Source organism: Onychomys torridus, chromosome 8, assembly GCF_903995425.1.
Source record: "Onychomys torridus chromosome 8, mOncTor1.1, whole genome shotgun sequence".
Lineage (NCBI taxonomy): Eukaryota > Metazoa > Chordata > Mammalia > Rodentia > Cricetidae > Onychomys > Onychomys torridus.
This window is the reverse complement of record NC_050450.1, coordinates 52,218,620-52,236,269: the sequence shown is the minus strand read 5'-3', so window position 1 is coordinate 52,236,269 and position 17,650 is coordinate 52,218,620. Positions and strand designations below refer to the sequence as shown.

The following is a 17,650-nucleotide window of genomic DNA, read 5'->3' as shown; positions in this document are numbered from 1 at the left end:
ACCTAGTAGAGTATTGCCTTCATTGACTGCCCTCTGCCTCTTAGACATTCGGAAATAGCCTCATATTTTCTTTTCCTCTTTAAAGCAAGTATTATTTTATTTTTATTTACTGTTTCAAGTGGATATTTGCTGCTTTTTTTTACTGTTGTAGTTTTCCACTAAGATTCACAAGGAAACACATTTTATAATACACTCTTGAAACTGTTTATTCTTTAAACATATATTGTAGTTATTTCAAAAAAGAATATTTCAGTATTGTGGAGGAAATGGATAGCAGAGAAATTTTGTTGAGGTTGAAATGTGATATGATTGCCCCAGGACAGCCTCTCAGACATATGAGGAATATAGTAAAATGTTGGTGTCTCCTAATAACAAGGTCATTTCCCTTTATGGCTTTATGGGCTCTGAGGTCCAAAAATAGACTGTAATGTTTGGGGCAGTTTATAGAAAGCAAATGTAATTACCTTTTAGAAGGTCAGTGTGGTGCACAGTATTTGCCGATAGAAGAAAGACTTTCATTTTTGCCTCTTCAGCCCCTCCCTCCTTCTGCCCCTTCCCTCCCTCCTCCTGCCCCTCCCACCCCTCCCCTCCCTCTTCCTGCCCCCCCTTCCTCCTCCTGCCCCTCCTCTCCTGCTGCCTAGAATAATCTCTCCCAGATGATTAGACAACAGGTGCCAGGAGAACGAGGCAAGCTGGCTTTGGGCCACAAGCACGCGGTGGAGATCCTGTGTCGCTCAGGTTTTGGTGTATCGCTGTGTCCTTCCACGGGAAGGGATAACCCAGTTGAAATACATACTGCAGCTCCTGGGGGATTAAGTGTTTCCTTTGCCTTAGAGTACAGAATTTTACAGTGTCTTTGTTTGGGAGTTCTCAGGTTGCTTAATGATTTCTCTGGCCTCCCACTGCACCCACTTTGGCCAGATGTGTGTGACCGCAGCATTCGAACCTCCGCAGGCTGGCCAATGTCATTGTCCATCTTATGCTATAGCTTTCCTCTATTTAATGATGACATTTAAATGTTTTGTGTTTCAGGGAGCCAATTCAGAGTCAAAATGTTGTTCTGTTGTTTAATCTCATTACCATGCATAAGATGCCTGTGTGGTGTCACAGTTGCAGAGAGCTATGCAAGCATTTTATTAATTATTCAGGTCTTATGTCTGCATTAAATTACAACTGGAGTAGTACTAATTGATCGTTTTTCTAGTCTTTTAAAGTTGAGGGGTTTTGTTTTGTTTTGTTTTGTTTTGCTTTTGCAGTCTCTGTTGGTGCCACTGACTTTGAGTAGACTTTGGCGCATTTATTTACTTTTCAAAACAGCCTTTGGACTTGACTATTTTAAGAATAGACTTTGAGGAATTACAGCCTTTGGCAGCTGTTTGAATGGAAATTCCTTAGAGCTTTCTTAGAGATTTTAGAAGGCTCTTAACTAACCTTGAACCATTGACAAAACTTGCTGAGATGTGAACTCTACTCATTCCCCCTCTCTCAAGAGTTCACCTTGTGCTGAAGTAGATGATGCCCTTGGAAGGGAAGCCCAGGGCGAAGGTTGGCTGGGGACGGTTGAGCTTGCTTAGAGGTACAGGCAAATACTCCATTGCTGAAAGACACAAACTAAAAATGCAGAAGGGACTGTTGATGCACTGAGCTTCCTGGAAGGTAGGAGACGGGAGTGCCAGTTACAACAGGGGCACCAGCCTCGGCTTCGTCGCACTGGGAGAGGAGGTTCACATGCTGGTAGGGTAAGAGTAGGAAAGGAGTTTGTCCTGTTAGAGGGCAGTGCTCGGTGGTAACAGAGAAGGCCCTGACTAGGTCGGAGGTGAGGAAGAAGCTAAGCAGCAGGTGCCTGGGTGTGCCTGGGGAGTGGTGAAAGACCTCCTTACAGGCTGGAGCGCTGGACTTGAACGGAGGTGCAGTGCTGTTGCCAGTGAGCACTGAGGACCCAGTGGATGTTGGCAAGTGAATGGTGATCCCCCGTGTGGCAGCTTTTTCCAGTGAAGTGCTTCTGTACAGGTACAGCTCAGAATGTGCAATCTAGGGAAATCTAACTGGCCCTAAGGTAAGCAAGTGGGTCCCCACCGGCAGGGACATGGTGTGTGAATTGCCGAAAGTGTGGCATGCCATTGAAGAACTGGTGGGTTGCTTAGAAAGTGCCACGTAAAAGGTAGAGACGAAAGAGTCCAGAGATGTGGATGGCTGTGAGACCTTGGCCAGCCACCTTGGAGTATTCACTTCACTCCCGGGGTGGTGAACAGGGCAGAGGGTTTTATGCTGGAAAACAACGTGTCCTCTAGAAAGAAAGATCGCTGACTGCTGCCTGCATAACAGAAGGAAGTGGGGGTCCTGAAAGGGGGCAGAATTGGGGAGAGAGTGGTGGCAGGCAAGTGGCTAGGAGGGCTGAGCCCCTGGAGCATCCTGGGCATGGCATGGTGACTGTATTTGACTTAGTTGAGGCCAGTTTGGTCTTATGTGACTCGGAGAGAAGAACAGGCTGTGACCGACTAGGTTTCCCTTCATGCTGGTTTTGTATTAGATGAGCTTAGTAATTATTTGATTTGGTTAACCTAGAGAGGGCTGTCTAGGTGTTATATCAGTTAGGTAGGAATGTTTGATTTGAGTTTTAAGATGGGGTTTGGTCATGTAGTCAGGGTAGTTCTAACTTGCTGTCTCCCTGATACCCCTGCAAGCCTGGAATTAAAGATGTGCACCACCACACCTGGCTTGGGTTTATTTTCAGTTTCCTTTCTTTTCCCGAAATAAAAAGTGCATGGTCTTTATAGACACTGAAAAATAGAAAAGATAAGAGTAATAAATCATCCTCTCTCACTACTCAGAGACAGGTATTATAAATATTTCCATTTCTTTCCATCTTTTGTCAGAAAGCAGTGTTTACAAATTGAGATTCCTCCTAGCAGGAACAAAAGGTCACTTTACAGCAGAGGCTCTGGGAGCTAGGCATGGGCTGGGCTGTCTTTACTCTAGGACACAGTACTTGGCCTTTAATATGGGCTAGGTTACCTTTTGCACCTTTATCTATCTATCTATCTATCTATCTATCTATCTATCTATCTATCTATCTATCTTGAAGATGAAGCTTTCATGAGAGATGACCCATATGACCTGTTTCCAGAACAATGCCCAGTGACCATTTGCGTGAAAGCCACTTTCAATAAATGCCAGATTGTCCACATTTGCTATTTCAAATTCCTGGTGGAGGAAAAAAAAACTCAATGGGAATGAATGTTAGTTTGTTTACTGGAGGTAGACCAGTAGGACATTGGTAACAAGGGAAGAATGAGGGCTGACTGGGCATCTTAACTGGCTTGTAAGAAGAAATGGTATGTGGGTCCTGCTGGGCAAGCTGCCCCTCCCTGAACTTTTTTTTTTTTTTTTAACATCCCTTTTAATGTGGTCCAAGATTGATGGAGATATTATCTCGGGCTGTAAAAAGCTGTGAGCTAGATTGGAATGACAAACACACATTGACAGCTTTTGGGAAGATGGATGGAGAAACAAGCTCTAAACTCCAGCGGGCTCCAGGCTCTGTTCTTCTGTGGCCCTTTGGAGGAATGTTAGTGCAGGGGGAGAAGAGTTGTTTCTGTTCTCTAGTTGGATGCTTTCCCTAGCCAGGCTTACAAACATCTCTAGAATAAAGGTTTCTCTTTTGTATGTAGGACATTATTAATCATAGCCAAATAAATAGGTAATGGTAGCCAAATGCTTTATCAGTTGGACCAAGCTGTTTCATTCTGTGTCTATGTGATTTCTACTCACAAGGTTCAGGAATACCATAGGATGTGTTGTTTATGAGAAAGGTTAGTTAGTAAGTGTATTTTGTCTCTGAGCGTCAACTGTGTAGATTAACAGAAACTCAGCACTAATGTGAAACTGTGGTGTAATAGAAAAGCATGAACCTCACTATCGACTTCTAATAGTTATCACCATGCAACTGCAAGAAGATGAAATGGTACCTTTGCTATTCTAGAACTGTTGACTCCCAAACAATTCTTAGAAATTTACTAAAACCCATCAGATGCTTAAAGTAAATCGATGCTTCCTCCTGGAGGCAAGAGATTTTGTAGGTATCGTGCACACAAAACGAAATGATTTGGTTATTAGCTTTACAGTATATTGTCAATAGCTTTAAGGTACCTCTCTGCCTCACGCTTTGGATTTTTTCTTTATTGTACAGAAATTAGCACTTGTGGTTTGAGTGGGAGCAGTATGTCACTTTGTCTCCACCAGCACCCTCCCTGTGCTTGGAGGATAGTTCCCAGGGCCTGTTGGTCCTGAACCTTTGTCTTGAGACGAGCAAGGACTCCTCTGAGATACTGAGATGGGAGGCAGAGAGCACTGACACCTGCTTCCTGCTTCCTAGACTGAGTCCTCATGCTGGACTAGACAAAGCAGGCTTGAGCAAGAACAGCGATGGCTGACATCAGCTGAAGGTGAAGCTGCCATTCCTGTGAGCCCCATACACCAGGTGCAGGAGCTAGCAAGGCCCCTGTCCTCTCGGCTAGGCTGACTTTTGTCTCTCCTGCTGTTTTCTCTAGGAGCGTGAGCACTCCAGCTAATCTTGGGGTTGCTGGAGGTCAGGGAGCCTATGGCCGAGGGGTGTGACAAGGAAGCACATGAGCTTGAGGATGGAAGCAAAAGTTCACAATGAAAAATGGCCACGTGATTGGTGGATTTCTCCTGGGGTTGGGGAGTTGTGGGTGGGGGAACCAGACTGAGAAGGAAAACCTGAGAATTTAACCTAGACAGAAGGTAAGTTGTTTGCTGGGAGGGAAAGTGAGGCAGCCATTGCTCCAGTGTTTGGAATTCTCCTTCCTCATGCTCCCAGGACACCGGAGTACAGACTCATGAAGCTTTCAGTTAAACTGGAGAAGGAAGAGGTGAGGGCCTTGCAGATCACTGCTCCCTGGAATCCACATTGGTCTCCCCTCCCATTTTATTTTTCCTGCCTGTCATTCTGTGGCCACCGGCAGTGGAAAGGAGCCGGTCCTGTTTCCCAGGGCACTCACTGCCTTCTACTGTCCCTGGGAAAGCATCTCTGCTGGTCCAGTTCAGGTCAGATAAGCTCTCAGGGGACCAGTCACTTCACCTTACTTCCCAGCACAGTGACCACTCCTGTGGCCACACAAATCTAGAGCATCTTGGGCCAAGGACTGGGCCCTGGGAGACCCGTGCAGCTATCTGGAGTGTGCTCTCTCCAGCCTGTCTTTCTCAGCATGCTTTGAACTCTCCTGGGTACAGTTCATCCTCTTTGTTTTTTATTGCATGGTCCATAAACCTAAGCCTCCAAGTCAGAGATGTTGGGCTGCAGGAGCTGTGCCTGTGCTGAGTCAGCAAGCTCCTCCCTGTCGCTCTGGTGGAGCCATAAGGTGCAGCAGCCACTTCTACAGCATTTACACTGTGGTGGGTGGAGCAAGAAATCTGGTGGTGACATAGGGCGTGTGGGAGTGGGACCATACTCTGTACGCCGTACTTCCCATTCCATCTATGGGACACAGATATCCACAGCATCCTGGAACCAGCCTCCCTTGGGTGTCGAGGAAACTATGTTCTGAGCATTTATGTCACATTTGTCTTATTGTATTCACCACAAGTTTCAAGAATTTGAGTTGACTGCTTCAGAAATAGTTAAAGCCAAGTTAAATGATAACGTTATAGACAAAACGTTATAAAGCCCAGAGAAACATGAGTAGACAGCGGCTGCTATATGTCAGGTCTACAGTCTGACTGCGAAAGCATGTAAACTTCCATTTGAACATACTCTGCTGTGAATATCTAAACCAGAGCAGCGACTTAACTGAAAGACACTCTAGGAAATGCGTGGAAAATAGAATCAAGCACTTTGAGCTCTGATCCCTTGGTGTGCTGAAGGGGTGGCATGCCGTCACTGAAATAAACCCTAAGTCTTGGTTACCATGGAATTCCTGCCCAGATGTTGCATGTCCTGAGAAATTGTGGCATTCATGGAGTTCCCTGCCACTTTCTGGACCCAATTGTCATCTTTGGATGGCTGACTCCTCAGAAATATAGAAACCATTCCATCTTCCCTATCCAGATGAACTGATTTGTGAAAATTCCTGCATTATGAGCAAACACCTGTGTACACAACCATGCACAGAGCTCAAGTCCCCAAAATACCACCAGTTTCTGTATCATGTTAGAATAATACCTTACATACATCGACATAATTTGTGATTGAAATCCGCATTAGTCCCATGGAATGAAATTAATGTACATATTTCAGTTTCAAAAAAAGAGAAAACATTTCAAATGCCTAAAGAATGTATTTGAAAATTTGGGAGGTGGGGGAGGGGGTGATGTGAACATTTACAATAGAACCTTTTAACATGCAACTTCAGCTAATTCTATATGGAATGTGGATTCTGATAGGCAGAGCATTGTTAAAGCTTACAAATCATCACTTTTTACTGAATATAACAGTCCGTGCATATAACCATTATTTGTACTGATGGCTCATTGAATGTTCATTGAGTACTCATTTGCATAGAATTATCCTGTTTCTCTTTAACATTTAAATTTTATATTCACATCTCAAGAAGTCTGCCCCCCCCCCCCAAAAAAAGCATTAAAAGTCCGAGCAGCGGTGGTGCACACCTTTAATCCCAGCACTTTGAAGGCAGAACCAAGCAGAACTCTATGAGTTCAAGGCCAGCCTGGTCTACAAAGCAAGTTCCAAGAAAGGCGCAAAGCTACACAGAGAAACCCTGTCTTGAAAAACAAAACAAACAAACAAACAAACAAATCAAGAAGTCTGCCATTTGGATTAATAAGTATTGAAAAGTCAAAGACTCTTTAAAACAATTTTTAATTACATGTATGTGCATGGTATATGCAGTACCTATGCAGGTCAAAAGTATCAGCCCCCTAGAGTCAGGTGGTTACGAGCCATCTGATACAGGTGCTAAGACTTGAACTTGGGTTCTCTGCAAGACTGGTACAAGTACTTAACCACTAAATCACCTCTTCAGTTCCAAGTCAAGCACATTTAAATAGTAGCTATGTTGAAAACAAGGGCAGACACCTGAATCAATGATAATTTGATCAGAATGTCAGACCCACTATGAGTAAAATAAGGGATGTAGAGGGATCAGCTCTTCTGCAATCTGGGTGTTGATCAGATCATGTAGGACTATTTTGCTTATATATGGTGCTGGGTCCATAAGCAGAGGCGCGGAGGAGCAGCATGGAGTCTGGAACATAGTGGCGAGTGAGGTCAAACTGGACCGTCTGAACTCTTGCAAGCATCTGCCACTGATGCTCTAGGTGACCTGCAGAAGAACTGGTACATTCTGCCAGAGAGCAGCAAACAAAGTTGACCCAAGATCTTCAGAAGCTGGAAGAACTCGGAAACCAGCCGCAGCCTGAGGAGATCTGGCAGGAGCTGAAGAAGCTGCAGCCTGGTGCTGCTGGAAACCAACAGTTTGGCCAGCAGATCCACAACTGAGTCTGAGCTACAAATAGCACCTGACACCATACCAGCTTTCCAAGAATCAACATGGCTACTGCTTCTAAATCTCACTCAAGCCCTGTAGCAGTCTCTAACCTACAGCTATGCAGGAACAATTGAGCAATGTAGTTCCAGTATGGGCAAACCAACAGGAAATGGAACTGTCATAGTTCATCCCTCTGAGCATGACACTCAGATGCAAATAGACCATAGCAAAATATCATTTATGTTCCTAGAGTCACCACACAAAAGCACTACTGTCTCCCCGACAAGGAGAAAATGGTTCTTTGTCTTTGGATGCTCTCCCTTGTCTTCAGTCCTTTTGTCTTCTTGATCCTGTGTCACTTACAGTGGGTGAGCTGTGAAAAGCAAGCCAGGAACCAAGACTTGAGAGACTGGATTTTTAAAGAGATGTCAGATATTTTAAAGAGACGGAACTTTTAAAATGTTTGAATTTTTAAAAACTGTGGCACTTCCTAGATTTGCTAAACGACTCAGAATACAATTTTGCATGGTTCTTTTTTTGGTTTTTCGAGACAGAATTTCTCTGTGTAGCTTTGGCTGTCCTGGAACTCTTTAGACCAGGCTGGCCTCAAACTCATAGAGATCCACCTCCCTCTGCCACCCAAGTGCTGAGATTAAAGGTGTGCACCACCACCACCTGGCCTTTGCTTGATTCTTAATGTGTGTGCCTGGTTGTTCTTTGTCATCTTAACAATAGCTAGTTATCTCAAAGATGAACCTCCATTGAGAAAATGCTCCCATCAGATTGGCCTCTAGGCAAGTGTGTAGAGAATTTTCTTGATTAATTATTGGTTTGAGAAGGCCCCACCCATTGGAGATGGTACACTCCCTAAGCAGTACCCCTGGGTGTTTATAAGAAAGAAGGCTTAGCAAGAGCCAGAGGAGCAAGCCAGCAATCAGTGTTCCTCTACGGTCTGTACTTCATTTCCTGTCTCCAGGTTGCTGACTTGAGTTCCTGCCTCAACTTCCCTCAGTGGTGGAGGATAAGCCAAGAGCTGGAAAATGAAATAAACCTTTTCCTCTATAAGCTGTTTTGGCCAGTGGTGTTTGATCTCAACAATAGAAAGCAAACTAAGACAGAAATTTGTACCAGTAGAGTATTGCTGTAACAGGCCTGACTGTGGGACTTTGGGGAGGATGGTGGAAGTGTTTGGAACTTTGGGCTGGAAAGGTCATTGAGTGCTCAGAGCTTAATCAGCTGTTGTAGGAACTCAGAAGATCCGAATACTGATGAGATATTTCAGGAGGAGGCAAAGACTATCAAGACTGTTGTTGAGATTGTTGACTAAGAATTTGTGGCAATGAAACTTTTGCTCTACTGGGACAGTAAATGGTGATTAGCTGGGCTGAAAAATCAGCTTTGATTATAAGAGACAGGCATCGTTGAGGTAAAATCTTCTGGGGTATTTTCTCAAGTTCAGCACACAGACACTATGGGAAGGAGGAACAAGGCTGCATCTCATGTTGGCAGCTAAATTTGGTCTGCCAGGTGGTGAGTTTTGAAGGCAAGAAGGGGTCATGGACAGTAGTGGAGACTTGGCCCTGTGAGAGGCCAGGAGAGGCTGTTGGTAAAGGTGCAGCCTTAGTTGCAGTGGAAACATTAGGATTGAGGGGGTCATGGAGAGAAATTGAGGCTTGACACTATATAGCAGGGTCAGTGTCCCAGAAGAGGTTGCTGATGCAGGTGCAGCCTGTGGAGACCCAGGCACACTGCAGACAATGGGACTATGGGAAGACTGCCAAGGACAGTGGCAGGTATGGTGTGGAGCTGGCCTGGGCCCATGAGACAAGCTTTGTGTGCTAAGGATGGCAGAGCCTGAGAGAGGCGAGCTGCCCAAGCCCTTTGGAGCCCAGAACATCATGAGTGAATCCCAGATGCAAGACATTGAGCTGCAGGATTTAATTTACACTGTTGGAGATTGGTTTTCATTTGATTTGTTTGTAACCATGTTCTGGTTATTCCTTCTTAGAGTAAGAAGTATGTAACTCAGTTGGAGTTTATAGGAACACTTGAGAAACTTTGGATTTTAAAGAGATATTAGAGAGGCTGAACTTTTAAAGTGTTTGATGTTTTTTGGCTTTTGGTTTGTTGTTGTTGTTGTTGTTGTTGTTGTTGTTGTTGTTGTTTTGGTCAACCCAGCACAAACTAGTGTAATCCTATCCAGGAAGAGGAACCTCGGTTGAGAAATGCTCCCATCAGATTGCCTACAAGTCTATAAGGCATTTGGATTATTGATGTGGGGGGGCCCAGTGTGCTGTAGGTAGTATTACCCCTGGGCTGGTGGTCCTGGGTAGTTTCAGAAAGCAGACTCTGAGCAAGCTGTGGGAAGCAGGATAGTAAGCAACATCCCTCCCTGGGTTCCTGCGTCCAGGCTCCTGCCTTGGGCTCCTGCTTGGGCTCCTGCCTTGGGCTCCTGCCTTGGCTTCCTTTCCCTTCCTAAAGAGTTGTATGCTAAAATAAACCCTTTCCTGCCCAAGCTGCTTTGGTCGTGGTGTTTCATCACAGCAATAGAAAGCACACTGAGACACGTGTGCTTGTCAGTAGGTGGCATCAGGTGGCTCCTGTAAGGACCCAGCCCTTCCTACTCTGCCCTCAGTGGCAGGGTTTTCCTCTCATCTGTGTAGAGCTCCGAGTGCAGAGCCCAGAGTTTAGAGCTACAGTTTGCACACACATGTTCAAGTGACTCCTGTCACTGAAATAGACTCAAAGCCGACAGTTCTGAAATGTATTAAACATGTTTTTCTTGAAAAAAAGATTTCATGCTCAAATAAGTTTTGGAAACACTGAGTAAGCAGCATTAATTAGATTTATTCGTGTTAGTATTTTCAGAGCCCTTATCACACTAATATGATTTGACCAGTAAGTCATTGTGGAAGCAGCTCCCAGAGTTACTTAAGGAACATGGCAGGAGATAGACTAGCTTCTATTGAATTACTGTTTCTTCTACTGATTTGCCTCCTGCCCATTTAGTCAGAGATTTTCTTTAGCCTGATCAGATTTTGGATTACTGTTATACCCCTAAAGAAGTTGGCACTGTTAACAAATTATAGAACCTATTTATACAGTTTATTGGGGGTTTGGAAAATGAGTCATAACAATTTCTTGGGCATTGCCTTTGACAGGTAAACAGCAATTTTGCACCTTAGTATATGGGAGTTTGTTGAATGTGTTGTCTAGGCTGGGACATTGCAAGCTTTATGATCATGGCCATATCATAACACATGAAATCCAACCTGGGCCGGGCAGAACAAAAGGTCCAAAGTCATAGTCTTGCCTCAGCTCTTTCCCTGGGCACTTAATTACTCCTGATCTAGTAGCCCAGTGCTCATGGCTGATGCACAGGCTCTGGGGTATGTGAAGGACTCTGAAGTGTGAAGGATACTACTGCTTTAAACCTGGAACAGTGCCTTTAGTGATTGTAACTGTGTATTTAGCAAACAGTTTTCAAAGAGAATGAAAAAATACATATTCTTGACAGTACATTTTTAAAATAATTCATCTTTCCCAGAGAATTTTTCTCTAAGAAATGACAAAGTATTAGTTGATGGTATCAAAATTGAGATGAGAAGCAGGGACATCTTCATGATGGGTGGGAGGTCCTTGGGTCTTATCTCCAGGATCATGACCACCACCAAAAAAAAAGGGAAGAGGGCAGAGTTTACTGTGGAAAAACTTCAGTACTCAGTACTGAAGCAGAATTTATTTGAATGGCATTTAATACTTTCTGGGTTCTTCTCTTTCTTTTTTACAGTTTTTTGAGGTGCCATTTGACTCGAACATGAACAGAACAAAAAACAGGCCTCTGGTTCGTGGACAGATCAGGTAAATCATGACTAATCCTCTTCTACATTTTAGAACATTCATTGACTTATTCATCCTGAAGCTCGTTGTATTGTTATGTCCATTCAGTCGAATAATTATAGTAACTTTCCCTATGTCCCACCACCTATGTAGTGTCAGGTTCTTGGCCTCATTAACAGTATCAGATATGAGTTCACTCATACAGTGAGCCTCAAGTACAATCAAAAAGGCTGCCTAACCCCATAATGTTTGTGCCGCTATTGTCCCAAAACCTTGCAGGCAGGCCACTGATGGAGCTCCCAGGGGTCATTGCTGGGTGAGACTGATGTTTGCTTTCCTCCTCCAGTAGAATGTAGCAAACCTTCCAGCACTATGAACTATGTTAGTCAGTAGAAGGGAAGCATCCAGTTGAGTACCAGCTAGATTTCTTCATGTTCTAGGCCATACATAAGTGGTGTCTTTAGCAGTGGGGTCTTCCCTACAGGTTGTAGAGCATAACCAATAACATTGGCAGTTTAGAGTTTGGGGGCCTCTATTGGGACTCCTTTGCCCAAAGACTCAGAAAGATGTAACTCATTAATGTACTGAGGGTTTTACTTGGTAGTATAATAAGTCTAGTTGGGACGTTGTCTTCCCAATTATATGTTAAATCCATTTAAATTCTATTTATACATGTATATATTTTAGGAAGCTTCTGTAGCAGTACGTTTCAGTATGGTTTTCCAAAGGCCTTTAGTGTTAGTTTTCCCTCTCATATTTCCTCCTCTACGCTGCCCTCCCATCTTCTTCCCCATTTAATCCTCCTAATTTCCCATTTACCCCTTTATAACAGTGTATTTCCCCTTCCATGGGAGATCCCCAGAAAATGGTTTGGTTTTGCTGTTGTTGTTTGTTTGTTTGTTTAATGCACTCACCAGACAGGCACTGTCATAGACTCTGAGAGCAGTGATGATCAAGGGAACAGTTCTGTGTTTTACAAGACACCAGTTCCTTAAGTGTCTTATAGAATGTGCCAGGTACTACATAGGAACCAATTCTAGGTGATACGTAAACACGCAAAGGAGTATCTAGCCCAAACACAAGATCTCCCTCTTCTCTTGTCCCATCCACCCTGTTTATTCTTCTAGTATGGACCCCTGTTCTGAGCCCAGAGGCTTTGGAGATCCCTGTTGGGTGCCCAGCAAGTGTCGCAGGCTGTGTGTCCCCATCCCCCATCCCCCCTTTTCCTTACACTTCTTCATTTGTTTTCTAAAACCAGGCAACTGGAGGCAGCCTTGGCCTTTCTGTTACCCCCTCTTTAGTGTTTACTATCTCCTGGCCTTTCAGCCTCCTGGACTGTCCTGGAGTCTGTCCTGTGGCCCATGGCTTTGACCAAGGAGCACCTTCAGGTCGGTGCAGGTTGCTCAGCAGCCTGGCCGCCTTCCCTGCCTTTATTCTCCTTTTATCTTGCTTCCACTCAGCTGGCAGTTGCATCTTACTTAAATGATCACGTTGGTTCTGGCCTAAAATCTTTTTACAAAATGTAATTAGGCAAAATGTTTTGTCTCTTTATCATGTTCCACAAGGTCTCAGTGACCTTCCCTGCAGGCCTCCAGCCCCATCCTGAGTGCTGTGTTCTCTGGTTTTCATTGATCTCACTGCCATGCCACTCTCTCCTGTCTGTCAGTCAGGCCAGCTGTGACTGTGTTGGCCTAGGAACCCTGTCTCTGATGCTGGAGGCTGTGTTGTGCTGCTGTCATGGCGCTGCTCAGTGCTATCTACTGCTTCCCAGGGCCTTTCCATGTTCTGTGAGACCACAGTGTGACAGGCCAGTGAACACAGGCGACAGAGGCAGAGCATAGCACATGCGGCCACATGCCATGGCGGTTGTCTTCATTGGGGATTCTATGGCTGCAATAAAACACCATGACCTAAAACAACTTTGAGAGGAAGGGCCTTATTTCATCTTACACTTGCAGCTCACACTCCATCACTAGGGCAAGTCCGGGCAGGAACTCAAGGCAGGAACAGATGCAGAGGTCATGAAGGAACACTGCTTACTGGCTTGCTCCTTGCAGCTTGCTTGGCTTGCTTTTGTAGACAACCCAGGACCACCAGCCCAGGCATGGCACCACTCACAGTGAGCTGGGCCCTCCCACATCAATTATTTATCAGACAGTGCCCCCACAGACATGCCTACAGGCCAGTCTATGGAAGTATTTTCTCAATTAAGAGTCCTTCTTCCCAAAGGACTCTAGCTTACATAAAGTATATTAAAACTAGCGAGCACGCCAGCACAGCAATGATGAGCAGATGTGCAAACATGTGGACAGAGATGGACAGGCAATAGAGAACAGAAATGTCTCCCATACCAGGGAAATACAGCAGTCTAGATATTTCTTGATTTTGTAACATTTCAGTCATTCAAGCACACAAAAATGACATAGACTGCCAAAGCCCTAAGAAGATCAGGGGTGAAGAGTAAATACATGAGCGTTAACATTAGAGGAGGGTGAGCATATGGGACGGTAAAGCAGGCAAAGGTGCTTGTTGCCAAGCATAATTCCTTTGTTCAATCCCCTGGTTCCACATGGTAGACAGGGAGAACTGATTCCCACAAGTTGTCCTCTGACCTCCACCAGCACACGGTGGCATGTATACATACATACATACATAACAAATAATAAATGACAAGTATATGAGTAAATGGAATTTTAAGTGTTTTAGAAACAAGAGAAGTGTACCTTGACAAACCAATAGAATTCCGATTTGCGGAGTGTTAAGCAATGACAGAACTGGACATAATGGACAGGGTAAAGCAGATGTATACGCTAAGGAACAAGGAACAGGGTGATATGAGATGAAATTAGAAGAAACCATGGCAAGAACTGATTGGGATTCACTGTGACCTGGGCAGTGTGGGACACTGGGGCCAAGTAGCCACTGAAACAATCCCTTGGGAGCGAGGGGAAAAAATGGAGACCTGTTACAAGACCCAGAGGACCTTAATGTCAGGAAGGCCAGAGGGGACTGAGTTGTAATGTTGAAGCTGTTTGCATCTCTGGCTAGACAGATGGAAGGGTGACTGGCGTCTGCCTTCCAAGCCTCTGCCTACTGTGTGAACCTCATGTCTCCACAGATGGACTCTTCCCATCCACCCCACCTCCCTGCCTCAGCCCCCTCTCTCTCCAGCCCATCTACAATGCCTGTTCACTGAGGAACAACCCTTCTCTGTGATATGGTCCTGCACTCTACTTCTGTCTTGTCCGGCGTGTTTACCTCCAGGTCTCAGGTCATCTGTAAGGTGGAGGAGCCAAGAAGACCTAGAACATAATTGTAGAGACCTTGTGGACCTAGTGTGGAGCCTAGTCCTCAGACCACCGCCAAGCCAAAGACTAGCTCTTCTTCAGCTCCTGGAGCTGGACCTGAAGGCGGGAGGGAGTCCACAGGCAACCTTCCTCTCTGCAGGCCTCCCGCCAGCCAAATGCTTTGAGTGCTAAGCCCCTTGGCCTTTGCTTTTGTCCCCCTGCAACTTCGCTAGGCCAATCTCTAACTTTAGTAAGCACACCCATGTTCCCTAGACTTGGGTGGACAAAACTTTATGTGTCCTTTATGGATGACTTCAGGGGAATTCAAAGGATAATTTAGAGTCTAGTACATTTCGCCTGACCTCATAAACTGAAGCCATTGTGGGACTGGGCTCCACATGCTTCATGATTAAAGTGGATCCAGGCCTGAGGCAGCCTGGGCAGCCCACATGCTGCTCGCCGGTCCTTAAAATGTGCTGCCTTTTCGACAGCTTGTTTGCTGGGGGAGAGGGTGGTACTGGATACCGCCAATAACTAAGGAATGGTAAGTTAATTTATTATCTTTTAAAATAATGAAAACATACTCTATATTTTACACATGGAAATTTTCTATATATTTTTCATTAGAATCAAAGAGGAAAGCAGAGCTACAATACAGTCTAATGAGAATAAAACTTATGAAATTATATTCTTGGTCTCACCTTCCCAAGGAAAGTACAGAGGCGGTACTTCCATTTTAATTGTCTGCCAGTGACCTGTATAAAATGCCAATTGCAGTCAGGCATGGTGGCCCATGCCTGTGATCCTGGTGGTTTACAAGGCTAAGTGGGAAGATCACAGACATGAAGGCACCCTGGGCTACATAGTGACCATATTGCAAAACAAAATATTTACAACACAATTAATACAAGAAAATGGCCGTTTTAGCTCTAGCAAAGCGGTACAGTGTGTGTTCGGCATGCGCTCAACCCTGGCTTTCCCGGCACCAGAGAAGCCACTTCCTTTATTACTCCACTGTCACTTAAAATTCTTTACAAAGGATTTTTTAAAAAGCAGCTCTTCATCTTACCCATTTGGAAAATGCTGCTTCCATTTCCTGCACGAGTGAAAGAAAGGGTGCTCTTCTGTTAAGATGGGTGCCTGAACTCATCCTAAAACGTACAGCCGTGGTTCTTTGCCACCTGAGTAGCTGGGCCTGTGGTGCCTCGAAATAACCCAGGTACTTAGTCGAAACATCTTTACAGCTTCTATGTCTTTCCTGTGGAGACACTTGACCCTGTGGCTTTCTGCTTTTTCCTTCAACTCTGGGGCCATTGTGTCAGAATTATTTATCAGGCTCTTTAGTGGCTTGGGGGCCACCATGTGACTATGAGCATATCACTCATTCAGGATGTGCCCCAGATGCACATGAAGCCTCCCAGAGCCACAGTGCTCTTGGCTAAAGAGCTCTTGCATCTGCCTGGAAGGAAGTCTGCAGAGAAGTGCTCCAGGGGCTTCATAATGGAGCTGTCTTAACCTTCCTGTCATCTCCATGATGGAGCCCTGTTGGAGCCAAAGCACTGCAGCTGTTCCTCAGGGAACACGGGACCCCTCCTTCACATGGACCGCTTCTGTTGGCGATTGGAGTTCGTCATGTACAAAGTTAAGAGGTGGTTTGTTTCCAAGGTCTGTGGGACTCTGTTTTCCTATTCTCACTAGCAGATCATCTTTTTTCTATCCCTTGTATCACACAAGTGTCCAGTGTCCTTGAACTGCCCCACCCACTGAGGTGCCCATCTCCTGGCACACTGGTCCTAATAGGATAAAATGAATTTAGGAGTTCAGAGGTACCTGGAGGAGTGGTTTGAAGTGAAGAGCCCCAGGATTTTTCCCCCAAGATTTATTTTCGTCCCTAGCAGGATAGGAATAAGCAGTTGTCTACAGCAGATTAGAGCTACAGTGCCTAGGAACTGTTGGAGGAGTTGTTGGGAACTTAACAGTCCTCTAAGTTCTGCCTAGTGCTGCTGAGAGCAGGTCACTCTGCCCAGATTCACCCTGGCCCTCTCCCTGGACTCTGCCAACCATGCCACCCCTGGGGTTTCTTTTCTGGCTTAGCATTTGGACGTGTGGGTGTTCTCTCCTACACAGAATTCTGCCAGCTGCATGCAATGACTCCTCTGGTTCTCCTCTTCCGACAGAGCATCCCCCCTTAGCACTTGCTGGTTGCAGCTGACCTCTAGTCTCCAGCCACCTCTGCTTTTCTCTGCATCACACTGCATTTTGCTCTCCAAATACCAACCCTCTGCATCCCTTTCTCACTTAATTCATGCATCCCCACAATGGCCATCTCAGCCCTAGCCCTCAGTCCTCAGTTCAGTTCCGTTCCCTAAGTACAAAGCATCACTTTCACGAGAAGAACCTTGGTAGCCCAAGTATGAGCCTGGTAGTTCACCCCTGAACCAGATTCCTGGGCCAGCAGAAAAACAAACAGTTAAACATTAGAGATGGGCAGGGGACACTGAGGCTTCCTGTACCTAGGTAGCTTGAGCCTAACTTCAGCTTATGCCTGGTTCCACACGATAACTTTGAAGCTGCAATCCACCTCTCCCCTCTCAGCACATGCTTACATCAAATCCAGTCACTGCTTTATACTCAAGACTTGAAGGGGTTTTGTTTGGTTGGTTGGTTGGTTTTGGTTTTTTGAGGCTGTATAGGTCTGACTGTCCTAGAACTCGCTTTGTAGATGGGGCTGGCCTTAGACTCAGAGATCCTCCAGTCTCTGCCTCCCAAGTATTGGAATTAAAGGCATGCTCCACCACACTTGGCTGAAGATTCTTAAATTTAGAAGTAATTGCATTTGTTTTGCCTAGGAGGTGAGGCTTGCCTCTTCTCCCCTCTCTCTCCTCCATTTGACAGGTCTTCCTCAGCATTGTTTCATTGTTCTTTGTTGTTTCAAGAGTGCAGAGAGATGTAGACACTTGTAATCTACTATCTTCAAACTTGGAAGTTGTCCAGTTTAAATTTCCAATGTGCCTGTATGGATGGTAGTTCAGTGATGCCCCTGCTGCTGGTCTGCCC

At 45.2% G+C, this 17,650-nt stretch overlaps 1 protein-coding gene across 1 annotated transcript in view; it reads left to right on the top strand.

The window, feature by feature from the left end:
• LOC118589729 (protoheme IX farnesyltransferase, mitochondrial) overlaps nt 1-17,650 on the top strand; it is a 108,231-nt gene that overhangs the window by 67,704 nt on the left and 22,877 nt on the right. Inside the window, exon 4 of the mRNA XM_036197257.1 lies at nt 11,257-11,327. Coding sequence (XP_036053150.1) covers nt 11,284-11,327 — 44 coding nt within the window. The 5' untranslated portion in view covers nt 11,257-11,283. The remainder of the gene's footprint in view (nt 1-11,256; nt 11,328-17,650) is intronic.